We start from the raw sequence: 23,746 nt of genomic DNA on the forward strand, positions 1-23,746 counted from the left end.
CACACGTGGTGCATCATCTAGGCATGGGCGTGCACTTTTTACACACTTGCACAATTACATGGAAGTCTATGGTAACCATGGCAACGCGGGACATTGGCCGGAAAAAATCATTGCAACATATGTGTTAATTCACGTAATTTTTTATATTAATTCTTATTTTGCCCTATAAAAAACACATGAATGTGCCCATGATGACGGAAAACACAACTACATGCTATCATTCACATTTATTCAACATTGAATAGGCATTCAGGAGATACCAGCCCTTATGTTTTCTTCAAATGTAAACAAACATGGCTGCCATGTTTGAAAGATAGGGTTGGTATGGGGTTAAACATGCAATTTCGCGATCGCGATCATGCCTAGTACATTGTTGGAGGTCCAAAAACTTTTTTTGAGAATTTTTTTTTTTTTTTTTTTTTTCTTTTTTTTTTTAGTCCCTTGGGGGGGCGGGGGGGTTTTCAGGCCGGGCGGGGCGCCTGGCCTGTAAAGTGCTGCAGGAAACCCTGATGGAATCTCTGAAAAGGTTGTGGGGGTCCCTATTTCATCTCAACTAAGGGGGTCCTTGGCCTGAAAACGTTGAAGACCCCTGTTCTAAAGCCTGATTTTCATTCTGTCGTACGACCCTGTCGCTTGCTGACAAGAAAGCAAAGTCAGTCTTGTAAATCGGCTCTTGACGGCAAGCGACACCATTGTACTACTTAAAATGAATGAAGCTTTACTTGTTGCCAGATACTCTTCATGTAGTCCCTAACACAAACAGACCAGCCTCTCTCTCTCTCTCTCTCTGTCTGTCTGATTGTCTGCCTGCTGTCCAGCTTGCATGCCGCTTACCAGCCCGTGTGCAGGGTTACCCTTGGAGACTGGTCTACAGCACCGTGGAGCATGGGACCAGCCTGAAGACCCTGTACAGGACGCTGGTGGACGTGGACAGTCCTGTGCTGCTGGTCATCAAAGACATGGACAACCAGGTATACACTATTTTCTATTTCTACTGCATTGGACTGGGAAATTGAAATTTCGTTGTACCTGCAATGAAAGGGAATTGAGGAATTGAATGTAATAATAATAAGTAATGTATAGAGCGCTTTTAAAAACAAGGTTACAAAGTGCTTTCCAATGGCGGAATAAAATACAGTGCAATGAAAGGAGATAAGACAACAGTAAACAGTAGAATTTAAGGTAAACAACTAAACAACAGAAGTAAAACATAATAATAAAAAATAAAATAATACAAGCCTTAATTAAAAGCCTTGGTGTACAGGTGAGTTTTCAGTTGTGACTTAAAAGAATACAGTGAGCTAGCTAATCTTAGAGCCTCAGGCAGGGCATTCCAGAGCCTGGGTGCCCGGACCGAGAAAGCACGGTCACCCATGGTGACAAGTTGATTTGCGGAGACTTTCAGCATATATACAATGTAGCTGGGGGCTAGGCCATGCAGAATGTGATTGAACCTTGTACATTGCATGCACATGTGCATACATGTATCCAGATGGTAATGTTTGTGGATAATATAACGAAATGCTTCAAATAGCCCTTGACTAGTAACTCAAGGCATGAGATTAAATTGCCAGGGCATCTCCAGTGCAATTTCTGGTGGTTTGAATCTTAAACTACCTGTAATCATTTCTTCACCTAGTCTGCAACTTTCTCTAACATGCATTGCTTACACAGTGCATGCAGACCATGAAATGTGAACATGATTTTATGTCCCAAGGTACAGTAATAGCCAGTTTACATGTATTTGGCCCTGTACATTAATTATCCTTCTTTCACTCAGGTATTTGGGGGCTTCTCTACTCATCCCTTCAAAGTGAGCGAGCACTGCTATGGCACTGGAGAAACGTTCCTCTACAGCTTCTGTCCTGAGATCAAGGTTTGTACCAAGTTACATATGTTATGTTTACAGTTTGGTTTGGGTAAATTGACTTACCGGTACTTAATCTGGGATCCCGTTCAAAAATCAGGCTTAGCTGTGCCCCTTTGTGCTCATTTGCTTAGTTCCTATTTAACTGAATGGCGATCCATGTTTTTCAAAGCAAATTGCAAATCTGTCTTGAAAGATGAGTCAAGCGGTCAATTCTGACAGGGTTTTCTATTTATTCGGCAGGTGTATCGCTGGACAGGGGAGAACTCATACTTTGTGAAAGGCTCTACTGACTCTCTCCAGATGGGAGGAGGAGGGTAAGTAGATACACATAACCATATGAGCCACCCGCTGTCAGTCGTCAGCCTGTTGATTTAGATGTTCTCAGTACATTAGCTGCAGAGGTTTGAGAGCAAACACATCTGCCGCCTTACACGTTTATAAACGTTCTATTTTGCCCAGCTATCTACCGCCTTACACGTTACTGTACGTTCTACCGTTTTTGGCCACTGGGGGGCACTGTTCACTAATATATGAGACAGCAATGTGTTCACAGCTCTTTGGGCAGCCTGTGATGCTGATAAAAAATTATAAAAATGTTATTCATGTAATCAGCTTTCTGCACACCTTCTTCAAGATGGCTGCCAAAATGGCCACCATCCACATGCTGTAATTGTTTGTGTGTGTTAATCTAAAAATAGATTTTTCTTGGGGTTGATTATATTTTTCTGCCAACTGCAAGGGGGCAATGGACATCTTCTGAGAGCTTATTTTTTTTCAAAAAATGTTTAATTTTTTATTTATTTTCATTTTAATTTTTTGTAAAAAGCCGGGCAGTACTAAGATAGATTTTTTTTTAACCCTTGGCAGGCATTGTGTTAAGTGAGTTTGTGATAGTGCTGTTTCCCCCTTTTCCCTTGTTATCCATTGTTGTATGTGTTGTGAAAACTTCAGTTGTTTTGTGTGATTGTATGTGAATTAATTCCATATACAATCCAGGACTCAAGGACAAAGCTTCAAATGTTCAAACCCCATGCCACACACGCCGCATGAGACCCCTTGACTTGTAAAAGATCCCTTGACTTTTAAAAGCTGTTGCTGTTATCAAATTACTAATATTGATGCCATCCAACCTATACTGATTTCCTTATTCCTTATTCCTCTATTCTCTCCGCTGGTCCTCTGCAGTGGTCAGTTGGGGTTGTGGCTGGACGCTGAGCTGTACCGGGGCACCACCACCTGCTGTGCTACCTTCAACAATCAACCGCTTGCCGCTCAGCAGGACTTCAACATCCACAGTTTAGAGGTCTGGGCCTTTGAGTAGCTTTGCTTGAATGCGAATGCTGCCACATCCACATCTGCTCTACAGCTCTGAGACCTTCAAACCCCCAAGTCTGCATTATGTACTGTACCTTATTTACCACTATGAGGCGTCACTAGCCACCCACATAACAAGTAAACTTTCTGTGTGAGTCGAGGTGAATAATGAGGAGATAGTCGGGGTTTGTCCATTTCTTATACAGGGTGCCTGAGAAGTGAATGAAACGGCTAAGATGGCCTTCTGGTTTACTCTCATTTGGAAGGGCTCGCCAGTCAGAAATTATTATTTGGACGGTGTTTGGTGGACTTGGATATCAACTGCTTTGTTGATGAGTCAGAGGTGGATTTTTTGGGTTATATTTGGTGGTTGTGCCCCAGGTGGGTTGGCCTGCTTACTGTAGGTCTGGTTCATGGTCCCATGAAGAGAGGAAGTGTTCAAATGTCACCGCTGTTGTTTCCTCTCACTTTGTATGCTGCCTTAGACATTCCAAAATGCCTCCAATTTATCCCAGCATGCAGGACTGCCTTACCATCACATACCGAAAGGTAAGGGAATATAAGGGTGTGTTTTAACCCTGTGACTATGAGGGCCAAAGGACCCCTGTATGCTTAAGTTACTGTTGAAGTTATATATGAAAAAAGCTGTCTTATAATCTGTATCAAAAAAGGGTGTCCAGTAATGCTCTAGGTTCCGTTGTGCAATACGGATTGTTGTAATGTGTATTATTGGGAATATATACAGATGGCAAAACAGAAGTTTTTTTCCCCTACGATGGGTAGGAGGGGTTGATGCATTTGTGATTTCAATTGTTCAACCAAATCGGCATACCCTCCAATTGAAACCCACATTAAAAGCAGGCAGAAGAGTTAATTGTTTACAGTGAGGAATGGTGTTTTCCTCAGAAGGCCACATCCTGTAGTGTTCTCATATTTTGAGTCATAGTTTTGACCGAGAATGTTCCATGGCATTTCCCCATTGCTGTATATCATTTTCATAACATGTCCCCTTCACAATCTAACCCAACCGTGCAAAGGGAAATGTTTGCAATGACCAAAAGTTTTATTTTTTACATTTTTCTGTTCATCATATTTTATACAAGATTTTAATTTTAAATTTTTACACAATTTGTTTTCACAAATAATGTTTTTTTATTGTTTTAAATTCTTTCTTTTTTTTATTAGAAGTATCTTATGCTGAATGTCCATGTTTCTTTATTTTACCATCCAAAACAATGGATACAAAACATGTATCCTTACAAGCACTACATGAGACAAAACAAAATCATTTTAAATCCAGTGTCAGTATTGAATTCTTATCTCAGTTGGACCAATTCTATATACTTTGTGTGGTCATTGTTAGTAAAGGGCTGTAGCCAGTATTAGTGTAGCGCCGATGACACTTTAAACTGCGGGACATTTATGGACATTTCATTGCTTCTATGGATAAGCCTTGGCACTATGTAGTTAACCACTTAAACCTTCTAGACTTAGTAAACTGGACTTGAGTTGATTCTGTACTTGGAGTGTGTCTTCCCTCAAAATAGCGCCTCTGCAAGCTCACAACGCGTGACATTACAATTCATTGTGAGCTTGTAGATCGACTATTTCTGGCTAAAGTTACTCAATGTTGTGAAAGTGGTTAACTTAATCACTTAAACCCTATAGCGACTCTATTCTGGGCTTATCATAAAAGGTGAACATTCATTGAAAGTTACAGATCTACATGCTCATGACACGTTGTATTATGATGTATTGTGAGATTGTAGATCAGTTATTTTCTGCAGAGATTTGTTAGAGGGAGGAAAAAAGGAGTGGGCCAAGGATAGACCCCTGGAGACTCGAAATAGGGTTTAAGTGGTTCAAGCATTTTGTTGTTGTCGGGTGGAAACCTTGTACGTCCAAAATGTTAAATTTTTTGTTATTTTAAAAACTATTTAGAATAGTGAAAATAGACAATCTACAAGCACATAACGCCTCACATTGCAAGGCGTTGTGTGCTTGTAGATCTGCTATTTTCACTAGTTTTGTGTGACAGTCTTGTATGATGGAGCGGGGCTTTACTTTACGAAAAATCATACAAATTTGAAACTTGGAAATACGAGGTTTCTGCCCGACAGTGACGATTGTTAAATGTAATGTTACTGAATGTTGTTTGGTTACCTCCTACACAAGGGAAATCGTTTGTTCATTTCACAAGAAGACCAAAAGGGAAAATCTGCTGGGTTTTAATGCACTTTGATGTCATACTCATAACACTAACTAAAAGCCCAGTTTGCCAGTTAGCATAGGAAAAAAATGTTCATTTATATCCTGGTGTTTTACACATCAACCTTTCACAGGGTAGTAGTGGTGCATGGAATATGCAATATTGAAAAACGTTCATCATTACTATGGCATCTCCCACGCTATTCTCTAAAGACAGGTATCGCTTCATGTGAACATGACTTTTTGTGTCCTTTAACTGTTAAGTGTTTGTGACTGTGAATGCTCCTAAAGTATTATTTCCTGTGAATCCAAAACTGCCCTGTTCTGTATATCACTGAGTAATAACTATTTATTGTGTTGTCATTGCTATCACATTTAAAGCTAAATAAATGCTAATATACATATACAGCAATGCCTGTTGTTCTTTAGTTACTCCTGTTGAATTAAATCTGATGTAAACCAGCTTCCTTGGTTCAGTTGATGATTTGTCACACTGTTGAATAACATGTAAGCCTACAGTATTAAACTCCTGGATACTTTACTACAAAGTCAAACCAATTAGACGTACCTTAAATTAATTTACTATGTGCTATGTCTGGGTGGTATGGCACGTTCATATCAGACATTACCCAGAAAGCATAATTTCCCACTCAAACATCCCACTAAAGTTGAACAACGGCAAACGGACCTTCAGAATAAATAGTTTGCTATAGTTACTCAGAAAGAGTACACACAAAAAAAAAAAAAAAATGTGTCATTATTACTGATTGTTATGCTGTCAAATGAGTTGATAGTTAATTTAGAGTAGTAAAGAAGACATTTTCTTTTCTTTAGTAGAACTAGTGTCTAGTGAACTACTGTTGACCTTGACCACAAATCAAAATGACAAAGTAATTATACAATCAAATTACTAGAACTTAATTGAATTACTTAACCTGTCCTGATGTAGTAGCTACCTGTAGTGCTACTACTCCAAGTGTGTGTGTGTGTGTGTGTGTGTGTGTGTGTGTGTGTGTGTGTGTGTGTGTGTGTGTGCGCGTGCGCGCGCGCGCGTTCGATCTCTGTGTGAGACAGAGCGAGAAAGAGACTTCAAAGATTTTGCCACGCAGGCAAGGATGAACTTGTCAGTTAACAGTTCAACCGTTGATACCCGGATGCAAGGCTACGCTGTTACTGGAAGAGAATCAGTGACGCAGACGCGAACCATGATGGGTGGAGAGCATATATTAAATAAACTAGAACGGTTTTTCGGAAAGCGGATAATAGACAGACACGGAAACAACTCCACATTTGTAAATATGGATGAAACGGAAAGTTGTGTTTTCTGCACGATAGCGAGCGATCGAGACGAAGATACTGAAATCGTTCTCCAGGTAGGCTACCGTCAGCGAAGTCTACTCTGTTCATATCAGCCATAAATTATACCGCTCGTAAGAGGACTTTTATTTTGCTGACTTTTTCACTCAAAATAAAAGTCCTCTAGAGCGTTTTAATTTATGTTAATTGTAGTTCAAGTTCAAGTCAGCGTTATTTTGTATAATCAATATTTGGTTGCTGGTTAATTGTAGAAACTATCCCAAAGTAAACATTTAAATCAGGTTTGGTTTTGAAAACACACACACACACACACACACACACACACACACACACACACACACACACACACACACACACACACACACACACACACACACACACACACACACCTCATTCCCTTCATATTATAATAGCCTACTGTGTTCTATCTGTCATTCAATGTTATACAAGATTTTAAGTCCTCAATTGAAACAAGCTGTAGGCTTTTTTGGGTGTATCCAAGTTGACCTGACCTTGTAGGCCCTACCAGTGAACTGTACTGTCATGAATGAAACTGTACCTTTTTATGCAAACTTCTTTAATCAATCAATCAGAATGATGAGCTGGTCTGCTTCCGGGACATCTACCCTGCTGCTCCCCATCACTACCTGGTTATACCCAGAGAACACATACTCAGCTGCTTGTCACTTGACAAAGAACATGTTGGCCTGGGTGAGTATGCCCTCAAAACAGATGTCACCATTGTTGGAGAGCAATATATTTCTTATGTAATAATGTATTAGTAATTGATGCATTAATGGAACAGTTGAAAGGATGGCGGATATGGGGAAATGTGCCTTACGCGAGCAAGGGATCACCGATATGAAGGATATAAGGTACATGTAATTAAGGACCTTGATGACTCAAACATCTAGTTTGCATTCACCATAGCTGTGACATTCACTGTACTGACTCTGACCTCTAAGGACCTTTCCCAGGAGGGTTCTCATGTGCGTCTTGCTGCGTCACCCTTTCTTGTTTTTCTTTGTAGTTTGTTTTTCTTGCACTGACCATTGGACACTTTTTTTGTTCAGGTTGTGTAGTAGTATTGAGTATTTTGCTTGTGTTTGACAAGGTGGTGAGATACTTGAAGCACTGACAGCATTGACTGTTATGGACACTTTTGTTTGGCACTGTATTGATAGTTGTGCTTAAGGATTGCTTTTTTGGTTGTTGGCTGTTTCACTTTGCATTGATAGTTTTTTGACACTTCTTTCTTTGATGTACCTTGCTCTTTAATCTGTTCTTTTTTTTATTCTTTTCATACTTCTCTAACTTTGTAAATATCCTTATACTGCTGTGCTGCCTCTGGGTGACTGATTTTCCCCCTTTAGATAATAAAGGTATATATCTATTCAGCATTTGATTCTGGCTCATCATGATGGCACACCCTATTCTGAATATCATCCGCTATCTCTGTTATATTTATTGTCTCTAGAGATGCTTTTTGATAACTAGTTGTTGTGACAATATCATAATGTATCAACAGGCTGGGCTTCCACCAACCCCCATACACATCCGTAGATCACCTCCACCTCCATGTGCTTGCCCCAGCCAGCCAGATCTCTGAGTATATGGAATATAAATTCCTTCCAAACACAGAGAGATTTATTGAAGTGAGTTGTGAGATCTGCGTTTCATATTTTATTTTGTCTATGGTGCTTCTAAGTTCTATGTACAGAGACTAACACACACACACACACACACACACAACACACACACACACACACACACACACACACACACACACACACACACACACACACACACACACACACACACACACACACACACACACACTAATGTTTCTGAATTTAGTTAAATTAATGAATTATGCCCCTGTCTCAACAGGAACAGTACCTACAGAAGTGGATTAAGGATAGTCCATCCAGAAAAAGTGCCTTCAGGGATCACCAAACAACTCAGAAGAATGTTTTAAACGAGTTAATGCTTCAAAAGTAAAGTGAAGAAGAGCTCCAAATGAAAGGGGCATATGAACCGTAAAATACAGGACAAAATATAACAGCATAATACAATGAATGACATTGTAGTACCGTATATGAAATGGGCTGACACATACCGTAGGCCTAAGTCAAAAAGTGCCTTTGGGGTGTTTGACTCCTTCCTACCTGAAATTTAGATTTGTTTTTGCTTGAACACATATAGTTATCTAGAAAGCAATGTGATGTATTTATTTATTTATTAGCCTATTATTATTTTAAGTTCCTTGATGAATAGGCTCCTAGATTGTTCTCTTTGCACTCTAACTTATGTGACTGACTATTACATTGTTGTTTGTTGATTAGGGTTCATGCCAACTCTAATTACACACTTGCAATTTGCTCTGCACTGCTAAATGCCAAACATTTCGGAAGGGTTCATGTGATTTTCTTATTCTGTATTTTATCAAATGTTCTATATTTACAAAATAAAATCACATTATCATGAAATGATCTGAACAATTAGTAGGCCTACTAATTCCTATGCCAAATCAAATATATCTTCCTTCTCTTGATTCGCTCTGAAATTGGCCTGTTGCAATGATCGAATTGACGAAAGTTGGGCACCAAAACATTGTGGGCACTTGGAAAAACTGGGCACCTCAATAGAGTGAGCACTTGGAAATCTGGGCACCAAAACAGTGGGCACCAGAGGCACTTGGTAAATCCAGGAACCGAAACAGAGTGGGGGCCGAACATACATGTGCAGATTGTGCACCAAAACAGAATGCACACTAATTAGTAAATCTGGGTGGTGGGTACCAACCAGAGTGGCCACCTGAAAAGTCTGGACAGTGAGCACAGTCTGGGAATACTTTGTATGTGAAGTCTTAAACATTAAGCTTCACCCTAAATTAGGCTAGTATACAGTATTTGTGATAGTAGGATATTGTGTTCATTTGGCTATTCAAATTCAGGCCTGAGTCCATGACCACCAGGATACTGTAGGTTGTTTTTTTAATATTACTTTAACGCGGCATCCTAGCGCCCTCTATTGACCATCCGCCACTATAATCAGTTGGAGTAGTCACCAGTCTAGTAGTGCTTGGTGCTAACAGTCAAGGCTGGCCACAGTTCCTCGCCATGGATGGATGGGTGTACGCCCACGTAGTTATGTAACTGTTGTGTGGTAATTCAGACAGTCCAGTTGGGCCAGTAAAGGCCCTGATTGCTAAACTCTGATTTTGCAACGTCGGAAAACAAATGGAACCTCAGGACATCTGCTCCCAATCCAGGGAGAATGGATGTCTATTCTGTGACATTGTCAACAAGCAGACGGACACGGAAATACTATTGAGTGTAAGCAGTTTTAATTGAATAGTAGGCTATGTTCTTAAAAAGAAGAAAGGTGCGTTTAAAATTGAAAACGCCCTCTGGCTGGAACATGTGATATACCTCCCTCTCTGTCTCTTTCACAGGATGATGAGCTGGTTTGTTTTGTTGACTCTAAACCAGGCGCCACGCACCATTACCTTGTTGTTCCGAGGACGCATTTAGGAAATTGCAAAACTCTCCAAAGGGATGACATACCTCTAGGTATTATTATTAGCCTATTATTACGCACTGGCACATTGCCCCCCCCCCCCACACACACACACACACACACTACACACATAGGCTACATACTGTACATAACTGCTGACTCAGACATATTGATGTGCTTTTTGATAGTGGAGCGAATGCAGAAAATGGGAAGGCATATGCTGGAGAAGAACAAAATCAGTGACCTAGGTGACGTCAGGTATTTTAATAAATAATAATAATTATTATAATAATCATCATGTGAGAGATTTTTGTACTAGTCAGCAATTTGGCACCTTCCCAACATTGTGTTAGGGATGTGAATATCTGCTCTCTTTTCAGGACAACATTGCCAAGCTGTCTTTCAAATCATTACTCAACATTAAAAAACTAAAACAACAACAATAAGACCAAAAAACATTCTGTTACACTACTGACCATAGTATTCATCAACTATTTAACTTTTACGTGTAGCCTAGTTAGAGCAAATTGTGGCCAACTTGTGAACATTGTGTTACTGCAGGTTGGGCTTTCATCTGCCTCCCTTCTCCTTTGTTCCTCACCTACATCTCCACATCCTGGCACCAGCCAGTCAGATGAGTTCCAGGGCCCTCAGCCGCTATGGGCCACAGTCTTGTTGGTTCATCACAGTGAGTGACAACTTGGATAACTTCACCCCAGCCATACTTTTAGCAGTGGCTTAATACAGTGATAAGCCCTGCTCTGGCACAAATAAACATTTGCCCCTGTTTCTATAAAATACTGGTAGAATGTGACTCAGGCTATATATGGTTTTATGATTATTATGTACTTGCCATTTATTTATTTGTATTTACTAATAACATATGACAACATGGTGAATTCTGTATGAAGCATTGCTGTGATTCATTACAGGTGGACAACGTGCTGCATCAGCTCAGGACCCGCGGCAATGTCAAATGAGGATTAAAGATTCAAGTAGTTGTTCTCCAACATTTGTCATGCCAAGGTGGAACCCAAATTGATATATATTTTTCCACCATGCCACCTGCTACTTCCTGAAATAGCAGGTAAAGGTTAAAGACAGAACCCTCTCTAAAACCCCCAGGACAACGATCCAGACTCTTTGCCCTCCTGGCACCCAAACTGTGGAATAAACTCCCTGTTGCACTGAAGAATGGCAGACACACAACCTACTGTAGCTTCTGCAGTGGTCTGAAGACTCACCTCTTCAGACTCCACCTTAGCCCATAGTGTAATGACCATACATGTAATTTAGATTGCATTTTTTTTTTAAATAAAGTTTTTACTGAATAGGTGCTTGGTCTACCAGCATTTTTCTTAGATTATTATTTCTATGCATTTGATGTATTGATATTGATGTATTACCTTGCTAGTATGCCTATATTGTAAATTGTAAGGTAATGATAATTTGGGGTATTTTGTGTAGGTGTGTGCCAGTATGGACAGCTCCTCTACATTTAGCTTCAGTAAGAAGAAGAAGAAAAAAAAAACACCTACAGTAAATTAAACAACCATAATTAATCACTTGTCTTAAACCCTGGCACATAGTCTACTTAGCCATTAGGCTCCTTCCTTTTTCCCTCAACGCTTGTTTAACCAGTTGTTAAATAGGCCTTTGCAAATGTGTAGGTTATATATTAAAGATAAACTGATAGTAGTTTGAGTATAGGACCCCAATGGAAACAAGCCATATACCTTCTTGGGTTTTAATACCTCTTGGCAGACCTTGTATTGAACTTTTTTTTGCAAACTGCAAATAAAGTATTCAATCAATTTATAATCAGCCTATCGTGACCATAGATTGTGACACTTTGGAGTTCTTTCTGAGAACCACGTGGTGGCGCCATAGAGTTATGGTGGCGCCACTTGATGTTTTACAACAAAACAATGTCGTCACAATTCTGCGCCGGTAGTGGCCAATGCGGGAGATTGAAAATAGAAAAGCAAAACAAAAGCTGACTTCGCTAATTTTGTTAAAACAATGATAAAAAAGCCTAAGCTACCCAAGAGTACACTGAAATCTCATATCAAGTTTAAAACGAGGGGTAACCTTAATGTGAGGCCAAGGGCGCTGATTATGGTAAAGTAACTAAAAAAATCGTATGAATACTGTCTAAAAGAGATTGCCTCAGTGAAGTCGTGTATGGTCGCTAACACGTCCCTACTCTTTCCCCAGGCTGAACTGGTAGTACTGCTGTTCTTTAAAAGCATTACAGAAGAAGCAAGAATCATGGCATTTGAAGAGAGAACGGCAACAATCAGAGCACACCACGTCAGAGCAGCGGCCAAGGTAAATGTCTTGTATGAATTAAGTAAAAAGGGACCCCAATAAGCCCGATTTAGACTAGCCCTCAGGGCTAGATTTAGACCTGCCTAACGGCTTTCTTGTGGTCTTTATCCTTTCAATTGACCTTGTTGGATCAGTGAACTGTACTCTCTTCTCTTGTAGTCTACCTTTTCCTGTGCAAACTTCTAATAAGTAATCAATCAATCAATGCTCTGTGTATGTTGTCTAACGGTTTCCAAACACTGGGCGGGACAAATATTTATGGATCCCCTTATTCCCTTAATTCTTTGTTTCTAACATTTTATTATTTCAAAACATTTTCAAAAAACATTCTCCAAAAGGCTAAGATTTTCATGGATTAACAGTCTACCTTGGCAAAAAGCCCCAAAACAAATCTTAAAAACAAAAACAAACAAAAAACAATTGCAATGATTTTATTTTTGTCTAATTTCTCTATTTTGGGTCTTGAGCTAAAACGTTTGGGAACCACTGGTCTAATATGTTTCCCTCACCATCAGTCAAATCAGACAAATATTGGTTCTCAAACTTTCATGTAAAGCACCCACAAAATTATATATATATATATATATATATATATATATTAGAGATGCACCGATCAGGTTTTTTGGGGCCGATACCGATCACCGATCAGCTGGAATCAATATCTGCCGATACCGATATTACCGATCGATCAAAGCACCGATATTACCACCGATATTACCGATCGATCACAGCGTGAAATCCATAAATTCTTCTATTGTGTCACTGTCGGAGCATTTATATATTTAATGATTCCTCTTACACAACATTGACATTGTATATATTAATTCAATTCAACTTTATATTTTAAGGTCATGATTTGATTCGATTCTCAATATGATATATTATCGTAAATCATTTTAGTCCTAGGAAAATTCCTCCTCAAGAAAAACAAAACAAAAAGGTTTTCTCATAAAGACAGTGGCAATATTGTCTATCCTTCATTATTTTCAAGGTTATTTGGCTATAATGGTTAATAGCAACAATAATAGGCCAAATAGGCCCTTAAGATTTTCTTTACACTATATACATATTTGGGGTCCTTGCTCTTGGCATGAAAATGTTTGAGAACCACTGTTCTTAAACAATATCAGACAACAACATTTCTGTTTGACTGACCTTCCCAGTTTTTTATTTTTATAGACCTGTTTGCTGGAAAAAACAGGATATGGCAACACTTTTTATAGACCTGTTTGCTTGTTTCTGTCGCAGAAACTAAATGGCAACGCGTCATCCTCCTTACATCTAGTGCTAACGGTTAGCACCTGTGGAAATGACTGTTTTAAACTATATAAGGGAACTACAAACGTTATCCTTAGATCGACAACAACTACCTCCAACTGTTGTCCTCCAATGACTTTGGAATTATGTTTTTTGGAATTAAGTTTAACATCAACGTTACAGCCTCTCTCTCTTCTCTCACGTCGCAGAGAGAGAGAGAGAGAGAGAGAGAGAGAGAGAGAGAGAGAGAGACGAGCGGAGCCTCGTTAACCCAAAGAGAGAGAGAGAGAGAGAGAGAGACACGAGCGGAGCCTCGTTAACCCAAAGAGAGAGAGAGAGAGAGAGACACGAGCGGAGCCTCGTTAACCCAACACAGCTGAAAACGCATTCATCTGATCACTCAAATCGTGGATTTTACTTTGAGAAGTCAACACCTACAAAGGTAGAAGTAGGCTACTATTCCAATGGTGTATCCAATATGTTTAAAACAAACAACTTTCATCTCACTCTGTCCCCCTTTCTTCGGTGCATGTCTGTGTGTGGTGTGGGAGGAGGGGGGGGATTAAGTGGCTCACAGACAGAAGTGAACATGGAGCCGCACGCACGCACACACACACACACACACACACACACACACACACACACACACACACACACAAGAGAAGAGAGGAGAACAGAGCTCTCCTTCGTCAGAAGCACGCATGCACAACGCGCACGTGAATCGAACGTCAACGTCCCTTTTGCTTCAATCCCTTGATCGGCTCGCTTTGATCCAATTATGGAAACACCGATCAAAACCGATATGGCCTTGATCGGCCGATCTGATATCGGAACCGATCAATCGGTTCACCTCTAATATATATATATATATATATATATATATATATATATATATATATATATATATATATATATATATATATTGTCTGCGGACCCCTATCTGAAAATATGTAGAGCCAGGGTCCCTCTTACAAGTTTTGTGTTGTTAAAATGCTGTTTTTCATGGATTGACTGATCTTGATGCTAAATTAAGTATTACAAGGGCCCACAGGACTAGCTACAGAATATACAGAACATTTCTGGACCGAGACAGCCTAGATTGATGTCTGTAGCCCTAGACTATTCCATATTTCTAGTAATGTGGCACCTCTAGAATCTAGAGATGCCACATTATTAGAAATATGGATCAAGGTCTATAGCCTTGGTTGGGGATTTTGAAAAAACATCTTAATAGTGGACTCACTGGATACAAAATTGTTTAAGGTTCTCATTTCAATCAGAGTATTTCTATGTAATATAATACAACAGATTTATATAGCAAATCTCTCAGTACTCAGTCTCAATACTCACTCGCTTTATATAATAAGGTGGTGAGAAAAAAAAAGAAGAAACAACTTTATTAGGAAAAAGATAAAACGAATGACGTGAGAAACATTATTGTTTGGCATTATCTTTGTGCTTTTCTTCCATCTGTAGAAGATCTTGAAAAAGGCTAAAGGATAATGGGAGACGTACATCTTCATCTTCGTAAACATCAGGAGCGGCTGGAGGACAATGGAACCTGCCCACTTTAGGAGCAGCAGCATCTCTATCTCGCTCGACCAGACCTATTGTATGTCTATGGGTAACTGGAACTCTTGCCCCAAAGGCCCAAACAACACTCGCCCCCACTTATTTCGCAGACCGCTCGCCCCAGTGGTATTCCAGTGTATTCAGCCTCATGCTATATTTATTTATTTTGTGCTTCATATACTTTTATGCTATTGCTATATTACAGCAATAAAGGCCTTTTATTTTTTGCAATTCTAACACGTTTTCTTTTTAGATGTTAGGGTTATTACAATAATACAGTTTTCAATTGGCATTTCTTCTATTGTCCACAGATTTTATATTTGTATTGTAATTTGTTTGCATTTCCCCCCCTGGATATTTGATGTTGAGGGTGGGGTGATGAGGTGGGTATGTAACTAAACAATTGGGAGAGATCCAATGTGTACATTAGAGTTTAGACAATGACATATGAGCAACAGGAAGACATGAGAATTTAAAAAGTATATATAGAATCAGCAAGATGATAATTATTGTTTTTCGAGGCTTTACAAATTGAAGCAATTAGACCAGAATTGTGCAAATATCTTTTGGAAGTGGGAGTGAGATAGTTGCATCTGAAACCCCCAAGGGTAAAAGTAGGCTATAACTATAATATTTTAAATGTATTTGTTATATACGCTATACGGTATTCTAATAACAGATTGATAATTTGACCTAATTTCCCCAATCCTTGTGAAGATCGTGCACATGTGTATGTTTCTCAGTTCATTTTGTAATACACAGAACTCTATGCTCAATGTATATAGATGGATCTGAGGGAAATTCAGGTATCATAAAAGTATCACAGTAGGGCATGAAACAGAACATAAAAAAAGCAAATTGGAATCAGTGGATTGCATATTTCGGATATTTCGCATATTTAGTTTTTCTTTTCTGTAAGTGATTAGATGTTTCCTGTCTATTCCGTCTCTTTCTGTTCTACTGTGTTTGTTTTCATAACCCATATATAGGCTGCAGTTTGTGGACAGGGTAGTAATTTAACATGTCATCAGTCATATACGAAAAACAGTGGTTAAAAAGTCTCTGCACAACAACTTGCTGTTTATTTGCTGTGCTCTAAATGTATAGCAGCAAGCGGTTTGCGTGGCTCTGCAGGAACTGTCTAGAAGAGGTTCTTGTCTGATTGTGTGTCTGGGGCTAATCTTGCAAACCATAGACATAGAAAGGTGGTAAAAGAGGACTGGTATTTTTTAAGGCAAGCCTCCTGAATTCTGAAGGACGCTTCCTTGTGTGTCACTTGTTCCTAGGTGTGTCACAGTAGGGGCGTTCGCTAGGCCAATCAGAGGCAGGACTCCCTCCTTCACAGAGGCACTTGCTTTGGCAATGTAAACGTTTGTCTCCTGATGCCAATGGTAATTAATCTGTTCTTGGTAATTTACCAGTGTGATTGACAATAAAGCTCCTTTTAATTGAATGTAAAGTCCTGGAAAAGACACGCTATGATTGGTCAGTAGTCACTTTGAGTGGCAGAGTGCCTTCCACACTTCCGCCAGTCCTGTTTTACCAGTCACGCCAATGAACTGCAGCGGCGGATGAGATATCACGTTTTTTATATCAGTGTTGCAAAACACATTCTTTTTCCCATTTTATACTTAATATTAAAAACATATATAATAATTGTATAATGGCAGTCATTGGTGCGAACATGGAGTCGTACATTAGATATAGTATATCATAGACATAGACTCTGGACACATGAAATCCTAGATCCACATCGGAGCCGTCGCTCTTATGTGAATGATTCACGTTTTGTTTCCCCTTGTAACTTAACTAGCTCTAAAATGGATGTATGTACATTTTTTTGTGAACTCATACAATTGTTTGCTTCCAGTTCTTTTCTGGAATAAAATAAGGATGCCCCACTTTCTACTTGTCTGTTTGTAATAACAGCTTTGTTATTGTGAGATTGACTGATTTCATGTAAGTTTTATTTTTTTTAATTTTTTTTCCTTGTCTGCAGCTGGACTACAAAGACTACTGTACACAAAGAACACATTGTTCTTACTTTTGTGCTGTCCTGGTGAAACTGACCTTGTGCAAAGTCTCCTCGGACACAAACCTCCTACACTTTCCACTTTTCCTCTCCACATCAAACCAGCCTCTCCTCCACCCTGGATTTACAGTGGATATGAATATTGATCCAGTGTCGTATGCTGTAGAAAGAGGTGTCGGCCAAGAGGAACACTGGTTATTGACAAAGACAAAGGTCTCTCTTCCTTTAGCCCTGCCTGACTTTCTAAACTAATCTCCTCTTTCCTCTGCACAAAATGTTTGATCAGTTTTGGTGAGGAAGAAGTAAGGAAGCTTCTCTGAAGAGATTGGGATCTGTGTTACAAGCTCCATCTATGCTTTTGGCTTTGTAACTTTTTTTCCTGATCTTAATCTTTTCTTATCTGTGCCGTGGTATAAAGCACTTTGAATTGCCTTTGTGTATGAAATGTGCTATGCAAATCAACTTGTTTGGTATAGTTAAGTAAAAGTTATGTTTTACCACTTTATAGATGCTGTATACTTCTCATTTGGAACGGCCAATAATTCCTTACCTGATTAATATTCTCTATTAAAACACTGGGGCCAGTGGCATTGGCCCTTATTGGTTGCTTGTAATGGTGGACGAGAAACTGAAGGTCATTCTATAGTTGCACCTGGAACTCCCAAGGGTGAAAGTAGGCTATAACTATAATAATATTTTAAATGTAAATTATTTGTTATATACAGTATATATACCATATATTTTAATAACAGATTGTTAATTCTCCCCATTCCTTGGAAAATCGCGCAAATGTGTACGTTTCTGTTTATTTCCACAAGTAATTTTGTAATACAGAACTATGCTTGCCGTAGTTAGACGGTTAGACCTTTTATTGATCTGAGGGAAATTCAGGTATCATGGAAGTACCACAGTAGGCGTGAAACAGAAAATAAATGTCATGCCTACTGTGGTGCAACTCCTTATTTGAAACCAGTCATTATGATACATGACTCCATACTTGACCTGATGCAACTGCATTTAATGATGACATTTCTTTCCTTATCTTGTGTTTCGTTCATGTGTCTCTCTTGTGGCCAGGTTGTAATCCTGACAAGCAAGAGAATGTAAATGACGAAACTCCATCGGTGAAGAAGAGTGAGAGGTTGATGGCAGGACTAGCCTGATTTCAGACTCGGCTGAAACAGTCCACTCAGAGAGTGGGCGGGTCTATGGGCTGGAGCCAGGCAAGGGCAAGACGGCATAGGATGCTGTCAAAGCTGGCATCAAGGCTGGGAATAAACATGTCTTGATACCAAAGGTGTATGTATTAGCTGACTTCAGAGCACGTTAAAATAAGAGAAAGTACAAATTGATGGTAAAATAAGATAGGGCTGGAAGTCGTCGTTTGTTTTTTGTTTCCAATCAAAACCGGGGAAGGACGGCAATCTCTGCACTAATGACTCCAACAGGTTGGTCTGTTCAGTGAGGTGCATAACCAGGGGGAATAGTGTTTTCCCCTGCATGCTCCCGGTCAGGCTCTTCACTGTCAGGCACAGACTGGCAACATGTATAGGAGGAGTCACACTGCTTGTACCATCCATACTGACAGTAGTGAGTCAGTAGTGACAAGGTATTACTGTACAAGGAAAATAACCACAAAAAAAAAGAGACTTAATGGTGTAGCTCCCAAGTAGATCTCGGACTTGATGTTGGCCGAACTACGCGGTTAGTCATCGAAGACATATCTATGATGTGTGACTCCATATATGGGCAAAGTTTCAACCCGAAACAAACGCCATTCTCTTCCATTATAAAATTATTTCAAAAAATATACAACGTGAAAAAAATGTGGCACTGATCGGTCCTGTAGTTTGTGAGATTAGCCCCAGACAAAAACAGAGACCTATTTATGGCCCTTGTGGTGGTCCATGTGGCAGCGACGCCCTTTGCGATTCAGCATATTTGACCATAGCTTCAAAGAAGTAACTCATCAGCAGTGTTTATGCAGAAGAGATTTCTATGTTTGGCTTGCGCTCAAGAAAACTGAGAAGTGTGACCAATTACAGTTTATTTGTTTTATATATTTTTTTGTGATGGAGACACTATTTTAGAATGGCTTTTTGGTAACAATTACAAACTGTAAACAAAAAGAAGAAAAAACATACGCATGGGGAGTCTGCATTGGATGCAGCTGAGCAGATGTTCAGGGTTTTCTACTTGAAACATATATGTGTTTGCATGGGGAGAATCTGCAGGGTATTCTACTTCAAAAGCTTCTTGATGGACATGTTCTTCTCGCTATCTTTCAGCATCACCTTTGCCACAGCCATCTCAAAGTCCTCTTGGGTAACGTGCACTCTCCTCTCTCTCAGAGCATACATCCCCGACTCAGTGCACACACCCTTGACCTCAGCTCCAGAGGCTCCAGGCATGAGCTCAGCGATCTTCCTCAAATTAATGCCACGTGTCAGATTCATCTTCCTAGAGTGGATTTTCAGAATGTCCAAACGGGCCGCCTCATTGGGAGGGGGAAACTCAATCTTCCTGTCAATGCGGCCTGGCCTGAGCAGTGCAGAATCCAGGATGTCAATACGGTTGGTGGCCATGATGACCTTGATGTTTTTGGTGGCCTCGAAGCCATCCAGTTGATTGAGCAGCTCTAACATTGTCCTCTGCACCTCGCTGTCCCCAGAGCCACCCTCCAGGCGCGATGAGCCGATGGAGTCAATCTCATCCATGAAGATGATTGAAGGAGCGTGCTCCCTGGCCATGACAAACAGCTCTCGCACCATACGGGCACCCTCTCCGATAAACTTCTGGACCAACTCAGAGCCAGAAACCCTGATGAAGGTGCAATCGGTGTGGTGGGCCACAGCTCTGGCCAGCAGGGTCTTTCCTGTGCCTGGAGGGCCATACAACAGCACACCCTTTGGCTGTGCAATGCCCAGAGCTTCGAAGAGCTCCGGGTGCTTGACAGGCAGCTCAATCACTTCCTTGATTTCCTTGATCTGCTTGTCCAGGCCACCAATCATTTCGTAGGTGGAGTCCGGCACCTTCTCCACCATCATAAGGGACACCAGAGGGTCAACCTTATTGGGAAGTATCTTATGCAGCGTATAGCTGTCGTTGCGCAGAGCCACGCGGCAATTGGGAGTCACGTCATTGATATCAATGTTTTTGTCCACATCCACAACAAACTTTCCTTCTTGATGCACCTTTACCAGTACTTTCTTTTTGTCCATAGCCCTAACCACTTCCCCCACATAGGATCCTTGTTCCTGAAGTAACTGCAGCTCCTCACGGAGGAGACGCACTTTAGCATTGAGCTCATTCCTCTGCGCCTGTAGACGTCTGAGATTCTGGCTTTTGTCGTTCACTGTCAACTCTAAATCCTGTATTTTGGACAGGTAATACTTCCGCCGAATATCAGAGCTTCTTTCTTTGGTGATCAAAGTTTGCACAGACTCCATCGCATCTGTATACAGCTTGAGCGTCAATAACCCTGTCCACCATCTACCTACAGTTAAAGTTTAAATATACGGTTTGTCCACTGAGGCATGATGTAATACGTCTCTCAGCCAATCACATGTGAGGTATTATGTATTAAATAACCATATACAGATGACTTGGTCTGGCAAATCCATATATGGTTAATTGTGATTATTATTTAACAGTGACCCTGGAAACCTGATTAATAATAAATAGTCAAATTATTGCAATCATGTTCAGGAACTGTACGTCAGTGATGCAATAGACACTTTAACTGTAATACTTATTGGATACTGGCAACTCCACATTTGAACACAACATCGTTAATATGTAAGTATGAATTAAACCGTCTCTTCAAGAAGGCAGAATGCCACTTCTTTGAGCTAGTGGAAGATAGGGTTGAGTCAAGTTGTTGAGTTCCCAGGGCTAATATATCAGTACACCATTTTGGACTCAGTCTTCTTACAATAATGAACACATTGCATCAAATGACATAATATGCTACTTTTGAGCGGTGCTCCTGGAAGGAGCCAAGCTCCAACATCTGGCTTTGTCCAAAGTTTGTTGTACGCCCGGCCCCAGGGTCTATGGTCCTCGCTCTGAATTCACTCATAATTATGAGCGGTGCTAACCGCTCCTACGTCTGGCTTTGTGTGTAGGAGCACGGAATGAGCACGTAACTCCATGTATAGAGATAACTAATGTCATGGACAGAACGGTCCATACAAGGAGATATGCACGTGTGTCTTGTTTGATACCATGCGAAGTGAGCACCGCTCACAGGTGTGATTTGTTACAAACCCACTCTGCGCTCCGCTGGTATGCTCTGACACCCAGGGTCACATCGGCCAAGCTTTGTAGGACTTTGGAGGGGCAGGGTCTGTCATAGCAAGAAGAATTAAGAACACCTTGAATTTGGTTCTTGTTGAAATGGTTCAAAGTCACATTTTTTTTTTTGACAGAAAGGTTGATCAGGGTGATCCAGACTTGGCCATCTAGCTTTGTCATGTTCACATGGTCCTCTGACGGAATCTCCTGCCATTTGCTGTTCATCGATTTTTCTACCTCACCTGTAGTGACTCCAAGGTCAGCACTCCCTCACCTGAATCAATACACAAAGTAAATTATGGGTGCATGCACGGATACGATTGATCATCACACTAGTACCGTTGACATGATCAGTGATATAGCGTAACACAGACAGGGCCTTGAGGGGGATATCAAACTCCAGTGCAGCAAAAACCTGCAACTCCTGCACTCTGGATACGCTTGCAGGATAATGTCAGTCCTGGGAAGGGTCTCCCTCCCTGGGTGTCTTGCTGGCAAGAAGGGTGAGCTTGTGGTAGCAGTAATCCACCAAGTCAAGCACTGCATCATCAGTTTGCTTCACATGAATCCTTATGAAATATTGTTTCAAGCAGATTGATTCATGATTGTGGCCTCATGATGAATCACCATGTAAAGAGGACGCAAGCATTTAGATTTATGTTCTAAAACATGAATGTGTGACAGTGTAATGGCCATGGTAAAACAAAGTGCCACCATTAATTATCCAAGCATACAGTAATTTCAGATGCTCACATAATAACAAGGGCAGCCAAGAACCTTGCTAATATTTATAGCCTTTATTCAGGCTTAGCTTTCTTTGACAGTACTGTAAGTTTGAATATTACATTGAGTCAAATTTAGCCCATTTTATTGATTCATAACAGAAAGAACAAAGCTGTCTAAAAGTTCAGAAATGCCATTCTTGAGCAAGAGATCACATCAGAAGGAACACTATAGTCTTTCTACACTGACAGGTTAGGAATATGAGCTGCCCGTTGCATTTGATGTTTGAAAAAACAGGAAAGGAACCTGTTGAGACAAAGTCAATGCTACCACATCCGAAAATCTGACAGTGATACAAGGAGTCTACCTGTCACAAGATAATGAACAGAAGTACAGTACGTGAGCTCCCCATTGCATTTGATGTTTGAAAAAACAGGAAAGGAACCTATTGAGACAAAGTCAATGCTACCACATCCGAAAATCTGACAGTGATGCAAGGAGTCTACCTGTGTCAAAAGATAATGAACAGAAGTACGACAGAGGATAGGAAGTATGATAACAAGCACCGAGATTATGACTCATGTAGAGGAATTATGGATAATTAGTACTATTATTGATGACAGGGGCAAGAGTCAGAGACACTGTCAAGGTGGTGGTGTGTTTTAATTACATGATATTACGGGGAGAAGTACATTAGGGCCTAATGTGCTTCTCCCTGTGATATGTAATTATGATTAGGCACAAAGATCGGTGGTGAAGTAGTTCTGCCACGAACAGAAGGGATCAGAATATGTAAACTGTCGGAATATAAGGCAAAATGTGAAGTACATAACATCAATATAAGGAGTATACTTCAACCATATTGCTCCGTTGTCACTTGGCGCCATGATTAGTCTCATGCAGCAAGAGTAGAAGAGCCATTGTCTTCATCCACTTCCAAGGAAGGGATATATAGATATCTGCTTTCTACTAAGCCTTGATCTTTCACCAGTTCACTTATTTCTATCTGTACTAGTAATTATATTCATTCACACTGTAAGGCTACATTGCTATTGTCCATACAGAGACCATGTTTTGTGTTCTTGTTTTTGTGGCCTTTGTGACCAGCAGGGACATTCTTGTCATTTATAAAAGGGAAAAACTAATTTAAAAAACTTCTTGAAATATGAAATCTGGTCCATCAAGTTTGTTTGTTAAATGCTCTAATGTAAAAACAAATAAAGAAAGTGGTAGGCCTACTTCGGTCAATTTCTTTGTGCAGTTGCAGTTACATAATATTTATTCAATGCACTGGTTCTCAACAT

The 23,746-nt window shown here is 40.2% G+C and overlaps 3 protein-coding genes across 5 annotated transcripts in view; 2 read left to right on the plus strand and 1 right to left on the minus strand.

Moving 5' to 3' along the window:
* The window catches only part of ncoa7b (nuclear receptor coactivator 7b), a 53,744-nt gene extending 47,946 nt beyond the window's left edge, over window positions 1-5,798 (plus strand). For all 3 annotated transcript variants that reach the window (XM_080745369.1, XM_080745368.1, XM_080745367.1), the window contains exons 14-17: window positions 819-971; window positions 1,781-1,876; window positions 2,111-2,184; window positions 3,056-5,798. In XM_080745369.1, the coding sequence (XP_080601495.1) occupies window positions 819-971; window positions 1,781-1,876; window positions 2,111-2,184; window positions 3,056-3,191 (459 nt within the window). In that variant the 3' untranslated portion in view covers window positions 3,192-5,798. The remainder of the gene's footprint in view (window positions 1-818; window positions 972-1,780; window positions 1,877-2,110; window positions 2,185-3,055) is intronic.
* Window positions 5,799-6,614: 816 nt separating this feature from the next.
* LOC308301098 (aprataxin-like protein) lies at window positions 6,615-17,282 on the plus strand. Its single transcript, XM_080744996.1, has 11 exons — window positions 6,615-6,765; window positions 7,303-7,420; window positions 7,515-7,584; window positions 8,238-8,364; window positions 8,600-8,706; window positions 9,984-10,047; window positions 10,167-10,284; window positions 10,420-10,489; window positions 10,793-10,919; window positions 12,449-12,562; window positions 15,296-17,282. The coding sequence occupies exons 1-11, from the start codon at window positions 6,691-6,693 to the stop codon at window positions 15,320-15,322; spliced, it is 1,017 nt and encodes a 338-aa protein (XP_080601122.1). The 5' UTR covers window positions 6,615-6,690; the 3' UTR covers window positions 15,323-17,282.
* Window positions 17,283-19,663: 2,381 nt separating this feature from the next.
* Window positions 19,664-20,872, minus strand: LOC308301099 (26S proteasome regulatory subunit 8-like; the record flags this gene model as incomplete). Its single annotated transcript, XM_080744997.1, has 1 exon — window positions 19,664-20,872. The coding sequence occupies one exon, from the start codon at window positions 20,870-20,872 to the stop codon at window positions 19,664-19,666; it is 1,209 nt and encodes a 402-aa protein (XP_080601123.1).
* Window positions 20,873-23,746: the final 2,874 nt, after the last annotated feature.

Source organism: Nannobrachium achirus (genome assembly GCF_963921795.1).
Source record: "Nannobrachium achirus genome assembly, chromosome: 16".
NCBI classification, from domain to species: domain Eukaryota; kingdom Metazoa; phylum Chordata; class Actinopteri; order Myctophiformes; family Myctophidae; genus Nannobrachium; species Nannobrachium achirus.